Source organism: Mycteria americana, chromosome 10 (assembly GCF_035582795.1).
Source record: "Mycteria americana isolate JAX WOST 10 ecotype Jacksonville Zoo and Gardens chromosome 10, USCA_MyAme_1.0, whole genome shotgun sequence".
Taxonomy (NCBI): domain Eukaryota; kingdom Metazoa; phylum Chordata; class Aves; order Ciconiiformes; family Ciconiidae; genus Mycteria; species Mycteria americana.
In genome coordinates, this window is record NC_134374.1 from 24,211,199 (window position 1) to 24,234,688 (window position 23,490).

The window sequence follows — 23,490 nt, forward strand, 5'->3', positions numbered from 1 at the left end:
TAGCAGTGGCTGTAGACTATTTTTTCATTTGTTATTTCTTTTTAACAGTAAGCATTTATGTAGTCACACTGTTTAAACCACTGGTTCTTTTGGGTTCAGCCAAGGGCTCATGCGACCATACCTGGAAATATCAAGTTCCAGAAGATAAGGGCATCGCCTGCACTCATGACAATTCCTAAAATTGCAGCACAGCACCTTGGATATACCTCAAATTTTTTTTTTTTTTTTAAGAGGAGGAGAGAATATTCATAGGGAAAAAAAAAAGATGAGAAGAAAGAGAGAAGATCGCTGAATGTCCAGCATTGATTTAGAAACAGGCTTTGCCAAGCAGGGTGAAAAGGAGCCTTCCCAGATCCATTCAGTGTATGGTTATTAGTATTGATAACAGGGCTCTGGCTCCCAAGAGGAAGAGCGGTGAATGAATTAGGAAACAAATACATTTCTGTAAATAAAGTTTTGCCAATTCAGATGGTTTTTTAGGAAGTGGGGGAAAAAAATCTGCTTCTCAAATGTCAAGTACTTGAAAGACTAAAAATAGATCACCAGAATAAATAAATTAACCCAGAAGACAGGACTGATGCTCTGCAGGCATCAGGGATTAAAAAAATTCACTAAATTCAAAGTGGTATTCCAGATAAGAGCTCTTTGTGCTGCAGCATGTACAGCTTATTGATTATAGGATTGAGGTGCTGTGCACTCTTGTAAAATGTACTCTGGCTGATATGACTTAATCCTGCAGTAATGTACAGCCCGGTGCACAAAGCATGGAGCTAGCTTATATTTTCTTATTTATTTTAATTTTGTTTGTGTCTTAATTTGCCGCACCGCATCTGTGCCCTCTTCCACCAGCAGTTCCCCAGGCAATGGTTGCTCAGGATGAGTGACGAGAGGCATTTCAGAAGGCGCTGACTCAGCAGGACGAGGGCTGGGCTGCCCAATGGAAGCCTGACGGACACTAGCCATGGGAATCTTCCTTGGTTATCTTCCATAGGGATGTAAAGCCTGAGCACGTCATTTTTGCATCGCATCGCATGGGCTGGCTGCAAGGTTGAGTTGCCCGGTTAATGTAGGGAGCCTTGGGGAGCAGCTCAGATGCAGATACTTGTTCTGCAGACCTCCACATTTTGTTATGTGAGTCCACCAAGGCCGTAGAAGTGTGTCTAACCAAGGAGAAAATACTACCTGTCCAGATAAGATGGATTCTTCTGGACAAAAAGAAAAAGTACAAAGTTTTGTAAATCCTGTTGGTAAAAGTAAATGATCCCAGAGGGGCTTTTATAGACCTAGCTGGAATGAATTTTGGTTAAGTTCCAATTAACCTGTTTTCCATAGTAGAGGGTGCTTTCACCCTCCTGGTGAACTGCCAAGTTCAGTTTCATATTGAACTGCCAAGGCCGCTTCACGCTAGTAGAGGAGGACTTTTCTCTCCTCCTTTGGAAGCTCTCCTGCCTCTGGTGCTCAGCCCGGCTCTCTTCCGTGGGTTGCTCTGAAGAGCCAGCAGACCTCTCTGAATGTGGACTTTTACCATAAAGTTCACCAAGAAAGAAGAAAACCTCCAGGCCTCCGGTGGTGTGAGAAAGCAGCTGGGCACAGCAGTGATGCTCTCATGGCGTGCTGGTCTCCTGGTCCATCTCTCCTCGGGGTTGTTGCTCATCGCCCAGCACTTTCCCAGCCTCAGGGCGTCCTAGTTTTCTGAATCACCAGTTAAAAAGTTGGTCTGACCAAGGGGAAAAACTTTTATCATTAATTTTTGTCTCCTTGGTACAAGGAAACGGCTGAACAAAGGAGTGGCAGGGGCTTGGTTTTTGGGTAACCTCCCCAAATCCCTGTATCTCCCACAGGTTTGGCAAATCTCCCAATATCTTACTTTACCAAAATCAAACCTCTTAATCTCAAGACATATAGCCTCCACTACATAACACTGCCTCCTGAGCATGATCCACAGGGCCTGTATTTTAACACCCAAGATTCATTAATATTGCCTGCAGAGCGTTCCGTAAGTAGCAAATAAAGCAGGAAGTGTCCCAGATGTTGGAAAGAAAAAATGGAATTATTCATTGCTTACTAACGTCAAATGCTAATGTGAGAAAAGCATCCTTGAAGAAATCCTTGACTAAAATTCATCAGAGTGATGTGAAATCACTGTTTTAATTATGCATTTTTGAATGTATTTATTAGTCCTGGTTCTGATCTGACTTACAGATGTTTAACAGTGATAAGGGTCTAGTGCAGTCTTTGGAATTACTCATGATTTATAATGACAAAACTTGGATCAGAATTAGGTGCTTGTCACTACTCTATAATATCCTTTCATCAAACTTCTTCACATTCAACAGATGAAAGAGGCGGCGGTTTCCGCAATTTCAAACCCTACCACTGAGTCCATTAGCTGTTTTTTTGAAATTTCTCCTCCAGAATTGATGAGACCCACACAAAATTTTGTCTGCTTGAGTTATATTTGCCACAAGAAACTTGAAAGCTAAGGAATTAGACTCTTTAGTCCACCAAAACGATGTGTTTGGTTAACACTTGTGCTGGCTACAAATGTTGCATTTTAATGGGGGAGGTAATTAATTTAGTTATGCTAGTCTATAATCTCATTCTCTGTATCCTTATTGTTGTGACTATTAGAGTATGCTCAATACCAGAGGGGTTTTTTTTTTAAAAAAAAAATCCCTCCATTCAAGAATGATTCGAAGTCATGCGTTTTTCAAAAGAATGATGGAGTTTTAAACTATTGCTTGTTCTAGAGCTGATCCAGAATGAGCAAGTCTCCAGGGATGGTTTACTCCCTAAGGCATGAATGCATGATTAAGCTAAATGTATTCCATAAATGCCTTGATGACATTAAACTAAATTTTTTAAAGAACAGATGGAGAAAGTTAATAAATATTTCATTCTATAATATAAAACTCACTTCTATATTCACAAATTCAGGGATCCTCAGCTTCACAGATATCAATAAGTCTGATGGATTTCTTGCTGCATTCTCATTCTTCTGCCCTGGTGTCTCTTATGGGATCATCATTTCTGCATGCTTGGATTGTTTTATGGGATCAGTGAAAGGCAAGTGACTGTAAATCTTGACCTCTTCTGCTCCTGGATTATATACTTTTATTCTTTGTGACCATAAGTGTTCATCTCTACACTGAATAGATAATTAAATGACAAAAATTATTCAAAGGGAATTTATAGTGAGAAATTATCACTAGAAGAACTGATGGGGCACAAGCATAACCCAAGGAGATATCGTGAAAAAAAACCAGTTTAGAATGGCCAAATAAAACACTGAAATATCTCTGTATTTGTAAATGTCATGAAACATCTATTCACTGGGAAAAAACATGATTTTTACCTGTATATACCAATTCTATTCAAACAAAATTTCTATTAAGGGAAAACAGTGTGAATTTTGCTTAAGAACTGTAGACCAAGCCTGTTATTCATATGAAAGAACTAATCTTTACATGTGGGAATTACAATTTCTCACTCTATGTATGCCATGAATCTTGTAAAAGAATAATTAGAACTTGCTCCAAAAGGAAAGAAATGCCAGACTTGAATAATATTTTAGGAAGAGCATTAACAAACATTTTTATACTGCCAACAATCTTCACTGCTTTCTAGAAGAGATTTACATTACATTATTAATTAACTATACTGAGTCAATAGTATGACATAAAGCTTGGGAGATATATGTTTAGCACAAACTATGACATTCACGAGACAAGCGTGCATTTTTAGGAAGTTTGATTTAAAATTTATGCAAATGACTTCAGCAAGCAAGGGCCCAACAAACTACTTCAAAGCATTAAGATCCAGCCCGAAAAACATGACAAGATCAAATCTTTGTCGTTTCTCAAGTGTCTTTACAAACCTCCGCATATACCGTATACCTTCCTTCACCTCCTGTACCTCAATAGTTTGGTATAAAATTAGCGTGCATTACTCTTAGTGGGACCACTGTAGTCTGTCAGACAACTGCAAGAATTTAAAAGTATCTAAATGGTATATAACTTGTCTTTTTGGAGCTGACTCTTGTGCTACATCTGTAGAATCCAACAAGATGCCATGGTCTACCATAACAAACAAAATAAAAATTAGTAGTGCTATTGTTCCCACTCCCTTTCCCCCAACTCTGACCATATTTCAATTTTTGGGTTGAGAACCCCCACAACACTGCGTCTGGGGAAATATTAAATGCAGAGTAAAGTGGTGCTGTAGAGAAATACTAATTAATTCATGTTATGTTTCATGCCACAGAAATTGGTTTATTCACTTATTGAAAGTTAGGTTAGGTCCAGGTACATTTGTATCTTCAGAATCAGGGCTTTTAACGAAAAAAAGTTTCTCATGTTTCCCGACATCCCATTAAAATGGTTGTCCTTTGACGTCAATTAGAGCCAACTAAAAAAAAAAAAATCATCCTTAATTGCTTTTCAGAAATAGACATTATAGCGTACACCGTCGCAGCCAGATTCGATTACCTTTTACAAGAAACAAGGATGCTGGGAACGCCATAAAACTCCAGCTCTGCTGAATATGGATGCGGGGCTCTGCTGACAGCCGGGGGAGCCGGGGGAGCTGCTTTTCACAGCGAAGGCTCTTCCTCGGGCTGCAGAGAAAACTAACGCAAAACCCATAGACACGTCTAAATTTCTCCCGAGTGTAAAACCGCTGAAGCTGGGTGTTCAGCAGGGGCTGGTTTTGGACTGACAGTGGTTGGATGCTCAGTGCTCCATCCTTGCCTCCGTGTAAGAGCGAGTGTAATCACGCACCTATGCTGACAATTATAGCTACAAAAACAATCTAGTCCTCAAAACTTGTGTAGGTTTCATTACAAAATTTGTGTAGGTTTCATTACAAAACCTGTGTAGGTTTCGTTACAAAACCTGTGTAGGTTTCATTACAAAACCTGTGTAGGTTTCATTACAAAACTTGTGTAGGTTTCATTACAAAACTTGTGTAGGTTTCATTACAAAACTTGCGTAGGTTTCATTCAATTGTGTAGGTTTCATCACCAATTTTCTCAAAGGCCTTCTCCAAATTTGTCTTACTCCAGAGACTTCATAATGTCTCTGCCGATCAGGTAGAAGAGGAGTCCGGAAAGTAAAACCAGGGGCACCCCCGCTGCGGCGAACATGAACGACCACCCGTAATACACGTGCACAGGCACATCGTCCAGGCACTTCTCACTTCTCTCCAGAAGGATGTATTTCTGAAAATCAGCGACAAACTCCTTCCACATCACGAAGAGAAATATGAGCAGGAGAAATAAGCCTCCTGGAAAGAGAGACAAAGATGAGTTATTCTCTGCTTACAACCAGCATACGAAACACAGAAATAAAAGTGAGAAAAGATCGCAACAGATTTCCCTCTATTCTTGCAGGTCCTTTGCATCAAAGCTTAATGTTGCAGAATTATTATTCATGACATTGCTCTGCAGGTTCCTGTGAAAGCCAAGCCCACTCCCCGTGGGAGAGACCCACACCACCGCCACCAGCTCCTGCCCAGCCGCCGGCACGCTGCCGCCTCGTGCTTTAACCGCGGGCGCTACCGAGGGCTCCGCTGCAGCCGGATATGGCCATGGAGGAACTGTCACGAACACGGCTGATGTTCACAGCCGGGACCTGCACGAGGCTCACTCTGCGTTCCTGTCTTAAAGGTAGGTTGTTTTGCCTTTTCTATTTTGAATTTGTCTGAGAGGAGTGAGAAGGCGAGACTAAGACTTACTTTTTCCTTTTTTTATCTACCTTTCCAAGTAGCGTCAGATCCAGTTCCCACCAGAAACGCAAAGATACGGGAATCAGTCCTGCTGATGGCAAGCGTTATCCGGCAGCGAACCTGCTGGCCCCAGCACTGACGCCGAGCGGCTGCTGCGGCTCGTGGCAGCTCCCCTTCACGTCTTGCGTTACCCTTCCTCAAACTGCGCTTTGCAACCAAGTATTAAAGCACATGGCAAGGAGTACAGAGTATCCCATCTTGCAAAGAAATAACACATAATAGAGTGGAAAAGGCATGTAGCCATGAGATATTAGTCTCAGATGGACTACTAAATAACGGAATAATAAAAAGAATAATAAACAGCTTATACTATGAGGCTAGAAAGTCTTTTTATTGGCAAGTGAGACCTGCTTTGCCCTCCCCTGGAGCCAGACGGGAGGAGGGCTGAGGCCACGCTCAAGCCTGAGCAGCGAGTGCAAGGTCAGCATCTCGCTCAGAGAGGGTCCGCTCTCCCCGGAGCCTCCCAAGCCGTGCAGGATGCCTGTGACCCAAATAGCAGATCTCCCGCGAGACCTGGCGATCTCGTATTTCCAGATGCCTGCCCGTTGAAGGTCAGCATTTGCAGGAAGAGCTCGGTCACATCTGAAAAGCACGTGGCAAACAGGCACCTCCCGGACCTGGCGCAGCCCCCGGCAGGTTTGGGGGCTTCGGTGCCTTAATAGGAACCTCCTTTCCCCATAATTCAAAGTGATGGTGGTCGCAGGCTGCAGGTCGAGCTCCCCCACATGAAGCAGATGACAAAAACTAGAGTGGCCCCAGTATTATTTACTGTGTCGCATTAAAGAATATATATAGTGCATTTTAAAGTCAACATATATTAAAACTAAATAGTGACGGTGTGATGACAGATCTGAAAGCGCTTCAGTAATATCTGATCTTGCTACTCCACAGCTAGAAGCTTGCTATTTTTAAATGGTGCCGTATAACATATAGATATATACACATACACACACACATATATGAAAGAAATACATCACAGATGATAATATTTTTATAGTAGAAGTGAACAGTCCGAAATTAATTTAGTTGACAAGTTACCACACAGTTCTGTGGATGTGTTGTGGCTTCTGTTGGCTTTAATTTCTCCCTTTGCAATTTTTAAATCAAAGGTAGCTTGTACTTTATTTAATTATTCTTCCTGGCAGCTTATACACCACAAAATCCAACTCCCATGCTAAGCAAAGGAAGCGGGTAAAGCTTGACATTGATATATCTGCTTAGCGATGGTGGTTCCTGAAACCTCAGTCACAGAAAACACATCAGCGTTTAACGGTGTTTCTGCTTATAGCGGATATAAGCGCATCCACTGCTACAGACCTCCGCTTCCCATCTGGTAGCCAAAAATGAGACTTACGTGAAGGTACAGAGGGCTCGACGTCCTCACTACACGTTACGTAGAAGTCGAAGCTACCCATCCTAAGCTGTCACGTCTACTAAACTGCCTCCTATACCCTAAGACTGCAAATTGAATCTTAATAATCAAAAACTGGTGTAACCATATGAATATCCTTTCCTTCACCACATGCTGTTATTTCAAGCCGTTCTCCCTTACATGGAAAAGTCCTTATGTTTGCTGGAGAGGCAGGCTAGGAGTTAAACAGCAGCTGTTGTAACATTTGCATGTTCATTGAGATTTTGATACCACTTGAAATTAAGTGCACAAATAAATATTTTACACTTAATATGATAGTTGTATGCTTAAAATACCAATTATTCTACTATAAGAAAACGATTGCATGTTTAAATAGTCACATGTCCTTTACAAAATACAATATATTGATAAGAAGGCAATTAAGTCTTTATTACTGATGTAATTTAAAATTAAATTAATTAGATAGCAACTGAACCTTGAAAAGTGCTCTTTCAAAGATCAATTTCTATTTCATTAACTTATAATACCTACCGTAAGAGACGCAAATAAAAACGTAGCCCCAGCGGGACAGAGGACACCGGTACGGTGCTGTGCTTTTGAATTCTCCTACTTTTCTTTAAATAACCAGGGGGGCTGCGTTGAATTGTCCCAGGACAATTTAGATGGCCTAAGCCTCATTTATTGAAGAAATCAGATTAAAGCCTACCAGTTCTTGCTGAGGAGGGTTCGGGGAAGCCCCGTGAGCGCGTGGCCCCGTCCCCGAGCTCGCCAGGAGCTAAGGATGGGGAAACGGTCCCTCCCCTCGCCCCAGGAGAAGCGCCAGGTCTCGGTACGGCAGGATTTATTATTAAACAGGTACTGGAGGTGATGGCACGGCCACAGCATCTAAATTAAGAACATTTTCACACTCTGGGAAAATGACAAGAAAATGTAAAGTAAGCAGCCTTCTTCCCTGGAATAATTACAGCCGAGTGGTGAGGAGTCCCTGTGATTTACACCATCTCCTCGGCGAGAAAAGAAAATCAAAAGGGCAGGTGCAGCCGAAGAAGGACGGTGGAAGCGCAGAAAGGGCAGCTCACTGAAAACTGTTCGGCAAAAAAATGCTTACTTGGAACAACCACAAGTATTCATGAAAGCGCCTAAAATTTGTCACACTTTTAGACATTAGTAGAGTCTTCATAATGAGAATATCAGGATGTTTCACTCCCATATTACCAAAGTAAGTGCTTGGCATTTTTGTTTTAAAATGCTATTTTATTTTGGATTTTTCATCTTTTGAACAGGTCTCACTTTACCGCCTCCTTTTTGGGGCTTTTAGTCTCGGCTGCAGCAGAAAGACATCTTTGTTTCCTGCCAGCCCCAAATGGCTTTTTATGTACAGAGACAGATTGCTTCCTGCCTTGGGCAGCAAAATGAAAAACTGAAACAAATCTAGTTTTCTGCCCAAGAAATGAGCCCGGCGTCGGCACATGCGCCCGAGACGCGGCACATGGGTTGGGTTTGGGTAAGTGTAAGTGAAGACCTCATCAAACCAGACCATCCCCATGCTCCTCTCAGCACCCCTGTGGTTTCTACCGCTGGAAAATCAGCCAAGTGATCTCTTTCTTTCTCTCCCTTTCCCTCTTTGCCTCTGTTCATTAGGACGGTATGGAAAAAATTAACTGCGAAACTCCGTCTCATAGCTGATGAGGTCAACAGCATCTTCTGGGGAGGGGCTAATTGCAAGAAAATTGAAGCGGGGTATTAAATCTTTCTCCTTCGTCCACTGCTAACTGCAGGACAACGAACCCCGGCGCTCCTTCTCCCCCTCCCAGGAGAGCTGCACCTTCCGTGTGAGTAAATTGGAGTCGGGCTTTTTCTTTCTCTCACTTTATATCCTTGTGACACCTTTATAGCTGCTAATTGTAGGGACAGGTGAGTGAACTCAATCTTTAACTCTTGTTCTGTGGAAGCTACTGAACTTGCGTGTAATCTGCTAATTACGAGAAAAATGAACTTTGACTCATTCGCCTTTCTCACTAGTTGCCTCTCAAGGATGTTAATAACGAGGAAACGGAGGGGTGATCTTCAGCTGCCCTTCCATAACTGTGAGTCTTCACTGCACGTGGGGAGCCTGAGATTGCCAAAATGGAGACGCCTGATTTGGGAATAGGAATCTGAGCACATAATTCAGCACTTTTAGTCACAGGACTGGCAAAGCAGCCTTTTTTCTTTTTTAATGGAGCTGGCTCACCCTGAAGAACAGGTTGGTCTGAGCACACGCCGTGCTCCTCTCGCAGGACCGCCACACGGCTCTGAAAGCGCGGGAGAGGCTTTGTGCTGCCTTCGCCCGCTGGAAACGGCCCACGGCCACAGCGATCCTGCGGCTGCGGGACGGTGCGAGCACGCCCGTGCGTGCCACGCAAGTGGGGATGCTGCGGAAACAGCCCCAGGACCACAGCGGCTGGAAGAAGTGTAGACTGTACGTGGTTCATCACGTATTTGGGCTTTCCAGTGTAAGGCAAGCTGGTAACAAGCTCCTCTTTAGGTTGCTTAACATTGCCTGGGACACGCATCCTTATTGCTTGCTTTGAAAACTCGCCGTACGCTCACGCTTTGCCTGTGCGTTCCCTGAGCAAGCCACTGGGTAGAGTTCAGGTCATTTTTTCACTTAAGCCTACAGCTACGCAGCTGGTCCGGACGCATTAGGGCAGCACTGCAAGCTCAGTAATTGCCCTAGGTCTGGATGAAGTGTGCGCTCACTTCTAAGCTTGGTCGCTAAGATGCCCAAAGGAAATGAAAACCGAGGAGCACAAGCACAGAAAACCAAGGAGCGCAAGCAAAGTTGTCTCAGCAATTCAAACAGTTTCCAGAAGCTGCAGTGCAGTGTTCACCCGGCCCTCTCGGTGACATTGTAGTGATAATTAATCATATTGTCATCTGACTATTGAAACAAGGGGACAATTCGTCACCGGGCAGTATCTGCCTCCCCCTCGCAAGCACTGAAGCTAAGTCCGAGGTGGCAAACGTTAGCAGGAAAGCAGCACGCTGGCTATTTGCTCATGCAGTTCGGGTGCTTTGGGGAGCGGGCTGGCAAGGCTAACCGCTCAGCTGGGGCGGTAGATGTGCAAATGCAAGCAGCAGCAAATGTCAGATGGGCTCCGGCTGTATTTCCCAAGTCACCCAGCAGAGGAAATCAAGGAGGATGGCTCCGGTCCTTTGAAAGGGCTCTCAGAAATGCCACCCACCGAGCACTACATTTGTTACGGTAGCTGGCAGACAGTCAGATTCGTCCTCTTGAAAGTACAGTAAATAAAAGGCATCTCGGAGGGGAAACCCAAAGGGATCTAATTGAGCGATAACAATCTTCACCCTTAGGCGTTCAATTCCCCCCCGGCAACGGAGAGGCATACGTAACTCCTCAAGATCATGTCAGGCTGGTTATCCATAAATGCGCTTGGGAGTGCATTTGCACCAATAATATCTTTAGAGCCTTTTGGTGGCAAATGTTGCATCCTTTTGCAATGATTAACCACGGCTGTGATTTCATGACCTCAGCGTGGGCTGCTACCCAAAGGGGCAGAGGGGGTTTCTGGACAGAATGAAGTTGCATGTAAAGGATGCCCTGGGAGGCCGGGGTACCTTGCAGCCGTGGTGCCCCGTCTCACCATCCGACTGCCAGACCACGTTCCCACTCTACAAATTGCCAGCATTTTCACACTTCCTCAAGGAGAGATCATTTCTGCAAGGGAGGTTAATTAACACTGACCCGCAGGCCATGATTAGAAGACAAGACGCGCTTTCTCCTGCGTCGTCTCGCCACGTCCCGCTATCTGAAGGAAAGGGACGGCTAGGGAGTCGAAGCTGTATTAAATCTATTGTTCCTACTGCTTAGCGCAATTATGCAAAATATTTTTAGAAGGGATAGCGAGAAAATAACCGTGGAGGGACGCATCCCGAATCCATCAGGGAGCCACTGTCAAGCAGGATCCAGAGGTCTGAGTTCAGGACACCCTCCCAAAAAAAAGGATCAGCTGAAACTCTAAGCAAACTTTGCTGAAAATGCTGAAATACCATTGCATTCTCCTAGCTATCATTTAGATTGAAATATAGCAGGAAGTCTCTTCCAGCTGAACTCGTTCCTCCTAATGGCAGTTAATAGCAATGATTGCTGTTCGGATTGAAACTGCATTAATACAAACTTCAATTTAAACAGCAGCATCTTTGTCTAATGCCAAGAGGTTTATGTGATGCATAATCAGCTCTTCTAAAAAGTGTCACATTCTATGCCCCAGCCTTTTAATCAAGAAGTAGTCAAATAAAGTGCAAAAACAATGAAAAAAATTGAACACAGTGACTGAATATTACTCAACATCCTTTTCTGTGTGATATTTTACTTATCTGGCCAGTGTCAGAAGATGACCCGTCTCTGTTTTTCCATTTGGGCTAAAAGTTGAGTGTTTTGAAGAGGTAGGGCTTTAACTGAGGAAGCCGGCGTGTCACATCTGAGAGGATTCAAATATTCAGCCCTAGTCTCACAAGAAGAGATGACTTCAACATACACGCTTGTCCAGTGGCCAACACTACTCAGTAGAAGGCCTTGGTACCTGATGGAGATCTGATAGCAAGATGTCTTGCATTCCCAAATGAAATCCGTGTGTAAAACCACATTAAATTCGCCTTTAGAAAAATTAAGCCCAGCCAAGCATTTATTAAACTATATGAGAGAGATACCTATAGGCTTGCTGCCCTCACTTCAATAACTGAAGACCTGGAGGGAAATGGAAAATTGGACAAAATGCAAAGCAAATTAGCAGAGGCAGGTAGGGCCACATTGATTTAGTGCCTTCCAGATTTTTTAGACAAATAGATAGATGTCATCTAGCTTCATTTTAACAAGCAGCTCAGCTGGCGTCACATGGTTAATTATTAGTACATCTGGAGGAGATAGAAATGAGGAAAGGAGCTATAAAATAGATAGGGAGCTAAATAATGGGGCAAGAGAGTAAAAGGTAATGATGGTAGGGCATGGTGAGATTGGAAGGAGTTCAGGTGGAGTTCCTCCAGGATTGGTGTTGGAATCTCTCTTGTTAAATCTTTTCATCGATGTTTTTGGCCCCAAAAAACTTGAGCACACTCAAAGCCCAAACTGGGAGCAAACACACTGGCTCGTGTTTGATTCATGCCGTGTATGAGGAAGCAGGACCTGGTGCAGGATCCATAAGCAAACACTGGTTTTTTTTCAGAGAAAGGCCTGACATCATTATGAAGTTCTTCATTTGGCATGGCTCAGCTGAGCTCCAGCCTTCAACTGCTTGAGTCGCAAAAAAAAGCTTTTTTCTGAGTTTGAGTCACTGTTATAAATCAAGTATTTCTACTAGTTAAGCCAGTTATTCCCTCTCAAATACAAAAAAGGAAAAAGCCCAAGTGATAATTCAGTGGAATCATTTGTAATGGCAGTGGGAATAATGAATAAATGCCTATTTTTAATTCATTTTCCTGCTGTGCCACCACTTTATCTTTTCAGGTTTTATTAAGCCAGCCCTCCCATTTTGAATCGCCGGGTATGCCTTTCATCGCTCAGTGGGTTTCCAGCTCTACCAGATGTTAACAGCAGAGGCAGGAGAGGCCCAAATGCAAAGCCTGACTTAGGGGAACAGAGCGTGGCTGATTGCTGCCCGGGGTTAATGCTGCTATGGACTTCGCTAAAATAAAAGGCTCTGCTCCTCTGCGTTGAATACAAGAGTAGGGGAAAAAAAAAAGTATATTTTTCCCAAACCCGAGCCTCCCTGGGACTAAGGACTATCTTGCTAAAGCTTGACTTAGCATAGAGGCTTATTTTCCTTGGGGAAGAGGGAAATCATTTACGCCAAGTCAGCGCGGCTCCCATCAGAGCCCCCGTCTCCCTCCAGCACCGCCTCATCCCCGGCTGCCTCCCCTTCCCCTGCCTGCACGAAGCGGAGCAGAGCGGCTGCGTTCCTGCCCCGGCCATATCCCCTTACCGCAGCCTGGCACCTTACCCGAGGCGAGGAGGAATCCACCTCCGACTTTGTAGGACCGGGGGCTGACGAAGGGCACGCCGCACACCAGCAGCAGCCCTCCCACCAGCCCGGCGGCGACAGCCAGCATGATGAACGCCGTCCAGAAGCCTCTGTACACTGCACAGTCAAAAAGAGTAAAGTTAGGGGAAAGGAGAGGAAAAGAGGCTTTCGGAAGTCCATGCTTAACTCCTGCGTCAGCAACGCTAAAAACAATAACCTGTAACGCTGCTCGTGTTAGGCAAAGCCGGAGCTCCTGCTTTGCTAGCTCCCGGCCGTGGCATGGGTGCAATGTGCCCGGAACCAGTGCAAGTTCAGGTTGAACGTCATGCCCTACATAATGGGATTGGAAGGAGTACAAGGGGTTGGAAGGGTTTGCCAGGGAAGCACGCCACAAAAGGGGGTGAGAGTAAAGGACACCGTGCTTAGCTGTGCCTGTGGGAGATGGAAGAGCTTGGCAAGAAAGGAAAGAAAACAGCAAAATTTGGAGAGATGGAATCAGACCACATCTTTGTTCCATTTTAATTAACACTTACGGAAGGTGCCAGGTTCCTGGTTTAAAATAAAGGCGGTTCTTGTTAGCAGGACTGCAAGGAAAACAGGAGCTCATGATTTCCCCCATTAATGGCCTTGCTTGACTCCAAGCAAGAGAACAGGGCAAGGGAACGGCTGCCTCTTCATCCACTGAATTTGGGGGTTTCGCTGTGACTTCATGCAACCACACCAGCCAGAGCCGAGCAAGCTTGCGCCCATCACATCCCACGGGATCATAGAATCATAGAATGCTTTGGATTGGAAGGGACCTTTACAGGTCATCTAGTCCAACCCCCCTGCAGGAGCAGGGACATCTAAACTAGACCAGGTTGCTCAGGGATGGGACATAGCCCACTAATTTCAGTCTCCCAGTAGCCAAGTCTCTTCCCGTCACTGCCGTAAAGCTTGGCCAAAGGTGGTGGTCTTCAGGCAGAGACCCTCTGATGGCCTGCTCCCCGTTCCCCTGATTTATCTGATCCACTCGGACCACCGCATCTCGCTCTGCCTGTTGTTTTTCAGAAGCACTAGTTAGAGAGATTTAAGCCAAGCACAAGCAAGTGGGTAATGCTGAAATGATTCACACTTGAAAGAAAAATGATACAGAGAAGATGTGTTTTACTCATTTGAAACCATTTTGTGAGGAGAGCCACTTAGGGAGAGATAAGTATCTTGAACTCTCCAAAACCACAGAATTCATTTTCATGTTTAACCTCCCATCACCCGTTTCTCTCAGGGAGCCTAAGAGGATGCAGATAAGGCAGAATTATCTCTGGAGCAGGTAATAGCTGGAGGACCCCTCTTCTTGGACGGCCTCCTGGTTTGTCATCATTTGCATATGAGGATGGACTGGTTTGAAATAAAACGAGCGCTAACGACAGAAGCGTCTGCTCTCTGCAGATGTCCAAACGCTTTGCAGCGGGGTTGGCGCAGCAGAGAAGCCCAATGCTCCTGCTGCCCTAAATGCGGGTGCTGAGACATCCTCGCGTCCCCGGGGATCATAGCGGGGTGGGTGCCGGGAGCCTGCAGGCAGAGCCCCGCGGCACCCCGGGGTGCAGCCCCGGCGCAGAGCCCCTCCCCAGCCCCTTCCCGGCACCCATCCCAACGGGCGTTTCCGAGAGGCGGCTGAGGAGGGTTTCACAGCAAGGGCTGACAGGCAGGGACAGATGCCGCCAGGGCCCTTTATTTAGTGCGGAAAAAATAGTGTGTCTATCGGCGAGATCATTCAGAAACTAGACGTCATGCCTGCCTCTCCTAAGCTGAAAAAATCCCACTGCTTAACCCGCATGTTGGCTGCACACAGCCTGCGACGGGCTCCTCCTTCTACCATCGACAGGTCCCTTATATCCATTTTACACTGCGGCGTGTTCCCCGAGGCAGGAATCCTGCACAGCACAGCAAAAGAAACTAGCTGCTCTCCCTCACATGCTCCGACTGACAAATGTTGGTTGGTTTTGGTTTTTTTTTTTTTAATTAATTCCTCATAAAAAAAAATATAAAAATAAAAAAGGTACTGCTAAAGGCTAAGGAAAAGGTCAAGATGTTTGTTTGTGCAGTATGCCTGCCCTGGATCCCCGGAGGCAACGCAGAGTGATGCACACTATTTAAAGAAATCAATTCATTTCAAAAAAGATCATTGAATTAATTCTAGCTGCTGCCACCAATTTAGCAAATTAAAATTCCTAACAGCAGCTGATTCATTAAAGAACTCTGAAAATATAGAGAAACATAAATAAAAAGGGAACCAGTTGAAAGGAGAGCTCTCCAACTGTGTCGTATTCGCTGTATTAAAAATAAGCCAGTCACTTACGTGGATCTTCTAACAATTTGGTCTTTAACTGATTTTCCCAGTGCTTGTTTATTTTGCCTTGCAACAAATCAACCCTCGAGCTCTCGCAGGAAGCCAGACGCTGGGAACGAGTCAGCGTTGGACTGCCACAAGCCTGCAGCGCAGGAGACGTTATTTGTGTTGCTTGCCCGCAGGGTCTGGATTTGGCCATGGGGCAGAAACCCTTTGCCTCCAGCTCCCCGCAGCGAGCGAGGAGGTGGGAGAAGGGAGAGGATGGATTTCGCGTCCTCCCTTGCTCATAGGAGTAGGCACAGAGGGTGCACGGCTCGTGGCCGGGCACGGCTGTCTCGGGAGAAGACAGGGGAGAACATCTCGATGTGCTCACAGCTTGGGGCAGGCAACTAAGCAAGGCCGTTTTGTAAAGGAGCTCTCCAAAAGTCTTGGTCATGCTTGGCCACATGCATTTGCAACGGGAGAAGCACAGCACTGACGCGCATCGTAAATCTCTGCCCGGTCGCCTGGGGAGCAGGAAAGAAACCCACCTGCGGTCGTGTCGTAGGAAGGATGGGGGAACGGTCCGAGAGCAATGGGCATGGGAAAGAGGTAGCCATGCATGCAGAACTTGGGGTGTGCTTGGCTGGCTGAAAAAGAAAAACAACAACAACAACAAAAAAACCCATTTGCTTTTATTTTCTGCAGGATCACAGCTCTAGCATTCAGAGGGCCATGCCCTAGTCTGCAAAACCTACAAAACCCTCGCTGAAGGCAGAAGGCTGGGGAGTAAAGAAGGATAGTAAATCCTGGCTAGAAAGGAAAAAGAAAAAGAAGACTGATGAGAGAGGGGAGACATAACAGGATCTGAGACTGCTACCCGTACATCTTCTCATCTTCATAACCTGAGTCTGAGGTGGATATAAATCACGAAGGATGGAGCAAATCAAATTACTGTAAATATTCCCGTTGCTATTTTCCTCCAGAAAATGTGTCAGATTGCCTGGAAGGGGCAAAGGTATTTGGATACCAGCACAAGCTACCTTACAAGACCTCCAGTTTGTGAGAAGGGAAAGCACAATTAGAATGGAAGTGCCCCATCAATATTAATACCACTGAGGCTTATCATGATTAACGGTAATAGAATGAATGTTAAATGAATTAATTAATGGTTGGCCACTTATTTAAATATGTTCCCCAGCTCAAAGGAACACTTTATAATAGGTGGACATTAGTTCATGCTAAATTGACTATGGAATACCTATTGAATTAATTATTACATCCACGAGAGCAGCAAATTAATTTGCCATGATCAATCCTATTATAATAAATACCTAAAGAAGTAACACAAATTTGCCAGTTATCAGAAAGAGTCATTTTACTTCAGGTAACATTATATTATATCATGTTTTTCCATATAACGTAATTAGATAGCAAACTCCCTCTCTCAAGCCTGTCCTTTTTTATCAAAAAATTCCCGTCTGAGAAATCTCATGTTGTTCAGTGGAACAGTGGCAGTAACGGTTCCTGCAAGATTTTACAGGAAACACAGGTCAGGGACTGGGGGACAGCAAAGTCATCTGAAATTTTAATCACCGCAGAGTAAATTTATTGTGGGAACCTGCATTATTTGCAGCCAAATGCCCTACGAGGCGATCACGCTGCTCCGCAGGCACGTAAGCGTCTTTGAGCGGCCCGAAGCACCAGCGAGCGCAGGGTCAAGGCTTTTGCAGCGTTTAAAAGCTTTGCAGAACTTATTTAAAATTTCTTTTTTGAATTCCCGATACTTCTCTCGGCTTGCGGCATCCCAGGGAAAGGCTGTCCTCTAATTACCCACTGTGCACTAACGCAGGCGAGCTGGTTGCTGGCTCGGCCGCCGGCGAGGCTGGTGCCAGGCGTCTTGTGGGGTGGTCTCACTTCTTCGCTCTTTCTGGTGGGGGCACCTGGTTCACTGGGCCAAGACCCCACACTTCACTGCACGTGGGCCACCAGTCAGCACCAACTGGTGTCTCAGAACAGGGTTCACCTTCTCCTTCAATTTTTTTTTGAAGAGTGAATGCGCTTGGGGAAAAAAAAATTATTTTGCAACCGTCGCTGTTTATTCACACGTGTAATTTCAATGGCCTTAAAAAGCAAACCAGGCAAGACTTTAAAATAAAGGCCTTGTGTGCTTAAGAGCATGAACGCATGTGGTTACAGCTCTCTACAGCCCACCACTGCCCGCTGCTAGAGGTCCTGAGCACCCAGGGAGACGACACGCGTGCGCATCCAGCCTTCCCCGGGCTGAAATCAGTGGGAGGTGGGAACACTCCGATGGCTGAAAACACTAACAGAAGAGCAACGCCAAGGGCCAGGAAAGGCATGGGCTCATATTTTGCAGACCTTAGCTGAACACAAACATCAAGAGATATGGGGGGGGGAGAGTTGTCCTTGCTCGCGGAAGCCACCCCTCCATAAGACTTTGTAGGTGATATATTAAACGGCATCAAGAGGTTCCTACATTTCTGTGAACAACCCTCTGAGAGCAAAATCCAAGTCAAAAAAAGAGCACAGAAAGGGTGAGCCAAGTTTGCTTTTGATAGAGAGACGATGAGAATGAAAAAAAAACAAAAGAAATAAAATAAAGACAATTGTCTCCCCGTCCCTGGGAGCCCTTGTTGTGCTTGTCTGCAATTCAAACTGTGAGCAAATGCTGTGAATGTGGTGCGGTGGCATCGTACTCACTGTACCAGAAGGTCCAGATGGTCTCCGGGTGGCCCTCGCCAAAGAACCAGCACCGCCAGAAGAAGCCCTCGTGATGGAAAGTGAGGATCTCCTTCCTGACCTCTGTCAGCATTTCAGCCTGCGGAGGAATGAAAGCCCAGGCTGATACGGGGATGATCATGGTGGGAAGTGTGTATTTTTTAGTTAGACAGTTGTTGCTTTCATTTTTTATTAGGGTTTTCATTTGTTGCTGTTTGGTTTGGGTTTGGAGGGTTTGGGGCACACAGAGGCAGCTGCTGTCCTTGACCTTCCACTGTATCACAGCTACAAAATGTTTCGATAACAAATCACCCTGCAGACCTTCAAGATATCCTGCAGATATCCTTGTTACTCTGCAGGATCCATGTAAGGTCTGGCTTCACCCCAGAAGACAGCCCAACTCTACCACTCCCATGGAGCCTCTTCCAATCACCAGCCCAAAGGTTTTCTTCTTTCTCTCCCTCTGCTGAGCCCAGTAGAAGTTATGCTAAACCTACGTGAGGCAGAAGTCACTCTTTGCCCACACCAGTCTTCTCATAGACCAGGATGTTGACAATTTTTCCTTTTTTGCTGAGTCTGCTTGAACCCCCAGACCAGACCTGTGAGCACAAGGTTTAGGTCTTTCCGGAAGGAAGGATATTGCAAAGCTGAGTCATGGACTATTTACCAAAAAACTTATTAAAACTATAGCCAAAATCAATTTTGCCTTTATCACATACAATTTGGTAAAGGAGATGTGACTGTTACAAAATTACATTTTGTGGTGGATGGAGAAACTCCATACAGGATTGGACCCTGTGAACCGGAGAAAGGAGACAGGACTCAACGGGGAGGAGCTGGAAGATACTTCCCTTGCCTCGAGGTTTTTATGCGTCAGGTTATGACCGCTTCCAGAGCTCTGACCTGATTCTCCGTTCACTTTCAGGATAAAATACTAACTATGACAATGGTAACCTGCAGCCCTCAAACTTCGTCAGGTGGACGGCTGCTGACTTAGTGCATCTACGGCACATTTAATGGCTGTTTGGCAGATGCTCGAGACCATCTTTATCTGCAAGAGACAGGATCTGCCAGTTTAAGAAAGGGCAGAGAAGGTAAAAACGCAGCCCGTTGTACACAACTGGTAACTGAAATAGAAATAATAGAAAAAGTGTCTGAAATAATAGAAATAAAATAGCTCAGAGGAAAGAGTAAGAGCAGTTCCTATTTCTGCCTGGCGCTTTTGAAGTCGCCCTGCCTCAGCGACAGGCACACTAACACATGGCCGAGAGCCTATCTGAAATGTTTGAGATGCTTATTCGTGTCGTGCAGTGCAACGTCTCCAGTCTCTCCACTTTAAAAGACAACAGCACAAACAAAAATCTGAAAGAATTAATATCGCCATTTCCCAAGTGCACAAAAACTGAGCAGCGCTCCTCCGCCCATGACTCCCTGCCACCTCCAGGCCTTTACTGCGCTGCTTTAAACAGTAAAGAAAGTGTCCGTTTTTCTGTCTTCTTTTTTTTTTTTTTTTTCAATAGAGAAAGTCATTTGGAAACGTGACTCAAGCAAACGGTGTCCTACATTTGATTATGGGATTCTGAAAGGAAAGAAAATATTTCTTGCTGGCATCATGATGCTTACCCGGTGTGACTCACCACACCAGGAAAAAAAAAAAAAAAATCAAACCTAATTGGATTGAACTTTGAAGTAACAAAAAGTCTGCACACAACAAGGATCTTCCTGTCATTTTGTAATTGAAACCACACATTGATCGGCGCAAAAACATTTTTGAGGAGTGGGTGGCTCAGGGAACTGATCTGGTTGTTATTTCATCCAAGAGTTAAACAACAGCAAGGCCAGCTAAAACAAACTTTCCAAAGGATCTGTAAACAAGTGATACCAGTAGTCAGCACTAAAATATGAAATTGCCCTTTGAAAATTACATTTCCTGCTAACTAAAATCCTATGTACATTTTAATTTTAAAATACATAGGCCTCTTCTTGTTAGACGGGCAGGAATTCTTGTCTACTCCGTTCTGTGTCTGACGTTCACTTTTGTTTTCTGTCTGTGCTGTAGTCATTTCACTTCAGATGTAAATGATTGCCAAGTCCTACACTTTAAAATAGGAACTATTTTTAAATGAAGAAGCTACAGAGGGAGAAATCTTTTAACGGCAAATATCAGGAGATATCTTTTGTCTTTAGAGGCAAATGCCGTCAACAAGTAAAGCTTTTACATTTTTGCCTTTTGTTGCCTAATGTTCATATCTGCCAGATTACAGAGGTGCTGTCTGAATGTTTCCTAGATGCGCTTTACTTCAGTCAAAATGCCAGATACTATGGAAATGCTGGCTTGGATTTTAAAGTTAGCTCGGGCTGACGTTTTACATTAGCAGGTCACTTTCAATGACCACAAAGACGATCACAGATCTAAAACTTTAAAATTTTAAATTATTTAAATAAGTCAATTCTTCCGAAATAAGACCAGATTTCAGAGTTTACCTCCCCGGTCCGCAGAGTGCTATTCCCACGCTGGAAGACGCCGCAGGTCTCCGTAGCTAGAAGCCAGTAATCCGTCCCGAAAGCGATGAGAAAGAGCAACACGCCGGTGCCGGCGAGGATCCCGGCTGTGAGGGCGGCTACTCCAGCCTTCATGGGGCAGCAGGTAGGCAGCAGGCTCGGCGATCAGAAAAGCAGAAAAACACTGAAGTTTCGAGGGGGACGAGAGAAGTGCTATTTTTGGAGACGGATAATAATCTTCTCCTGGCTGGTGTGAGTTTCAGTGGGTGGTGGGAACAGGACTAATAAAAGCAGATGACCTGGTGTAACCAAACAGCTGCGGCATTAAGGAACATGACAAATAGCTATTGAGACGGAGCAGGAAGGTTTCCAAATAAACACATGGCTGTGCATTTCAGAAGAGCAGTGCCGAGAGCCCTTAGCCTCGGCCGCTCAGGCAGCGTCCGCAGGTCACAAGCGATTACGACGCAGAACTGCCCAGGACACCGGAAAGTTTTTAAAACCCTGTTTGTGCATGAGGTCAGCAGAGAGGCTGTGCAGGGCTTGAGCAGATCTGAACTCACACATCTTTACCGCGTCGCGGAGCCCGCAGCTTCCGCAGCCATTGCCGTGAGATGCCTTTAGCCGTGTTCTCGCAAGCGCAGTGCAGAAGTGGCGCTCCTGGAAAACGCGTCTCCTTCAGCTCCTGCTTCCTCTGAACAAAATGCTAACGCAGCTTTCACACAAAGGAACCCGAAAGATCCGAGCAGTAACATTAAAACATAGGTGATCTTTTACATATCTCGGTGCTCTCGGAAATGATGCAATCAACCCCTGCAAACACGTTTAAATCAGGCAGGTCCACATCTAGCTAGACAAGGAGCATTCAAATGAGGTGTACAGACCAACATACCTAGAGTGCCTTGCTATGCGGTTGTAGGAGGATGTTCTCTCTCCTGCCACCGAAGAGTGGGCTATATAGCTTCCATACCCCTCCCACCACCCGAGCCTGCTGTGGAAGAAGTCTCATGGGGACGAGGACATTCCTGCATGGAATTTCATTGCCATTTGGTTCCTCATGTTTTTGTCTTCTGCTGGAGCATCTGCTGTAGATCACTGCCAGGAACAGGATGCCAGACTAGGAAAATTATAATTTCTGTAGGGCAATAACTATATTCCTGTGACATGCCAGGAGGCTGGGGGAGGAAATTGAAATTACAGTGAAAATTCAAGTTCTGATTTTCTAACCTCAGCCTAAGTCATGACCTGTTCTAAAAAGGGGGAGAGATGAAGATATTGACTTCTTTATCCTATGGGATTTTGTGTTGCCAAATTAATTTCCAAATCAATTTAATAGTTAAAGTTAACTGTGAACATATGGGTATCTCAGGGAAACCGCACACTGGTTAGGGAAACCGGAGAGGGTTGGGTAAAATTCTGACTACACTTCTAGCCAACTGTTGAGGCATATGGACTGATGAATATGCTCGCTCGTCTTCTATGAGCACAATAGACTTTAAATTATAATAATTTATTCTATCCTCTGCATTGTCCTTAAATATTGCCGGCTGGGGTAGCTTTTAAATAATACATTAGACCTCTCATCCTCACTGTCGCAGGGGCAGAGCTGCTGTTTCTTTAACCTGACCATGGGTGCGTGAGGCATCTGATAGGATCCAGGAAAGAGGTCCCTGCCCAGAAGAGTCCCCTCACTGACACGTGGAGAAAGGAAAGGTGGGCCAGGCTGCAGACTTACCGTCACGCAAGGTCGAAACTCAGCCACAGTCCCCACAGCCGCATCAGTCAGAGCTACAGCGGGGCTGCAAGGGGCAAGAGTGCAAGGAGAGCAGAAGACGTTGTTGCATCTGGCATGGTGGGGCAGGCGGTGGGTGAGCAAGGCAACAGGGAGCTGCAGGACAGGGCCAGTGGGTTGTCTCAAAGGTTAGGTTTACATCTGGGCTGGTCGCTAAAATGGAAGAATGCCTTCTGATGTTTGTATAACTGGATGAAAGTCCTCACAGCAGGGCTGAATGCTGCTCTCAGCAGGTGGAATGGTAGCTCTCAGCTCATCATTGCATGGCCTTCAGACAGGGAGCAGTGGACGTGCATCTGATGGGCGAGCTGCAGTACAAAGGCCATTTTCAGGGAAGTGAAAACATACGTCATGTCCCTGGCCTGCTTAACCATCCCTTTTCTTCCAAGCAAACCATTTAGTCAGCTAAGGGAGAGGAGAAATCATTCTGACATGATACAGCCTCCCACCGAAAGCCTTAGCGAGCCCATGGGGGAGCAGCCAGCAGCTCCGCTCCTCCCGCGCTCTCTCGGCAGTGCTGCCTGGGAAATGAGCCCTCCTCGGCCCTGTAGTTCTCCATGAATAAACCCGCACTGTCCCTCCTCAGCCACTTCCTCGCCCTCCCGCATTTAGCTATCATCTCCGCTGGAAGCAACCCCTGCCACCGCGATGTGTTTGCATGTAGGTGCTTCTGGCCAACCCGCCCATCACCGTGGCTCATCCCATTCCTAGAGGTATCAACCCTCTCCCAGCCCACCCCTGGGCAGCCCAGCACATCCACTCTTTTCCCACCGTTTCGAACTGCAATACCATACCCACCTCGCAGTCATTTGGTTACTTCGCAGGCAACAATTGCTGCAAGGAGATGACTTCTTTGTATTGAACATAAAATGGTTGATTAAATACGAAGTGCAATATATCTATCACTTAATTAATCTTCAATAAGCGTCATTTCAATCAGTTGCCATTTAACTAATACGTAATACCGGTC

General features: G+C 45.4%; 1 protein-coding gene across 1 annotated transcript; it reads right to left on the reverse strand.

Moving 5' to 3' along the window:
- Positions 1 to 4,914: 4,914 nt before the first annotated feature.
- Positions 4,915 to 20,985, reverse strand: LOC142415196 (transmembrane protein 182-like). The gene is made up of 5 exons (XM_075513243.1): positions 20,711 to 20,985; positions 18,209 to 18,326; positions 16,036 to 16,134; positions 13,156 to 13,293; positions 4,915 to 5,283 (listed from the first exon to the last, which is right to left on the reverse strand). Exons 1-5 carry the CDS (start codon positions 20,861 to 20,863, stop codon positions 5,054 to 5,056), a joined length of 738 nt encoding a protein of 245 aa, XP_075369358.1. The 5' UTR covers positions 20,864 to 20,985; the 3' UTR covers positions 4,915 to 5,053.
- Between the last annotated feature and the right edge of the window lie 2,505 nt (positions 20,986 to 23,490).

What these genes read in the sequence shown, in the direction of transcription:
- LOC142415196 (XM_075513243.1), bottom strand. Translation starts at nt 20,863, where the DNA reads ATGAAGGCTGGAGTAGCCGCCCTCACAGCCGGGATCCTCGCCGGCACC. An exon ending in GCACTCTGCGGACCGGGGAG is followed by an intron (nt 18,327 to 20,710) that starts GTAAACTCTGAA and finishes ATTCCTCCGCAG; the next exon opens with GCTGAAATGCTGACAGAGGT. An exon ending in TGGATTCCTCCTCGCCTCGG is followed by an intron (nt 5,284 to 13,155) that starts GTAAGGTGCCAG and finishes CTCTCTTTCCAG; the next exon opens with GAGGCTTATTTCTCCTGCTC.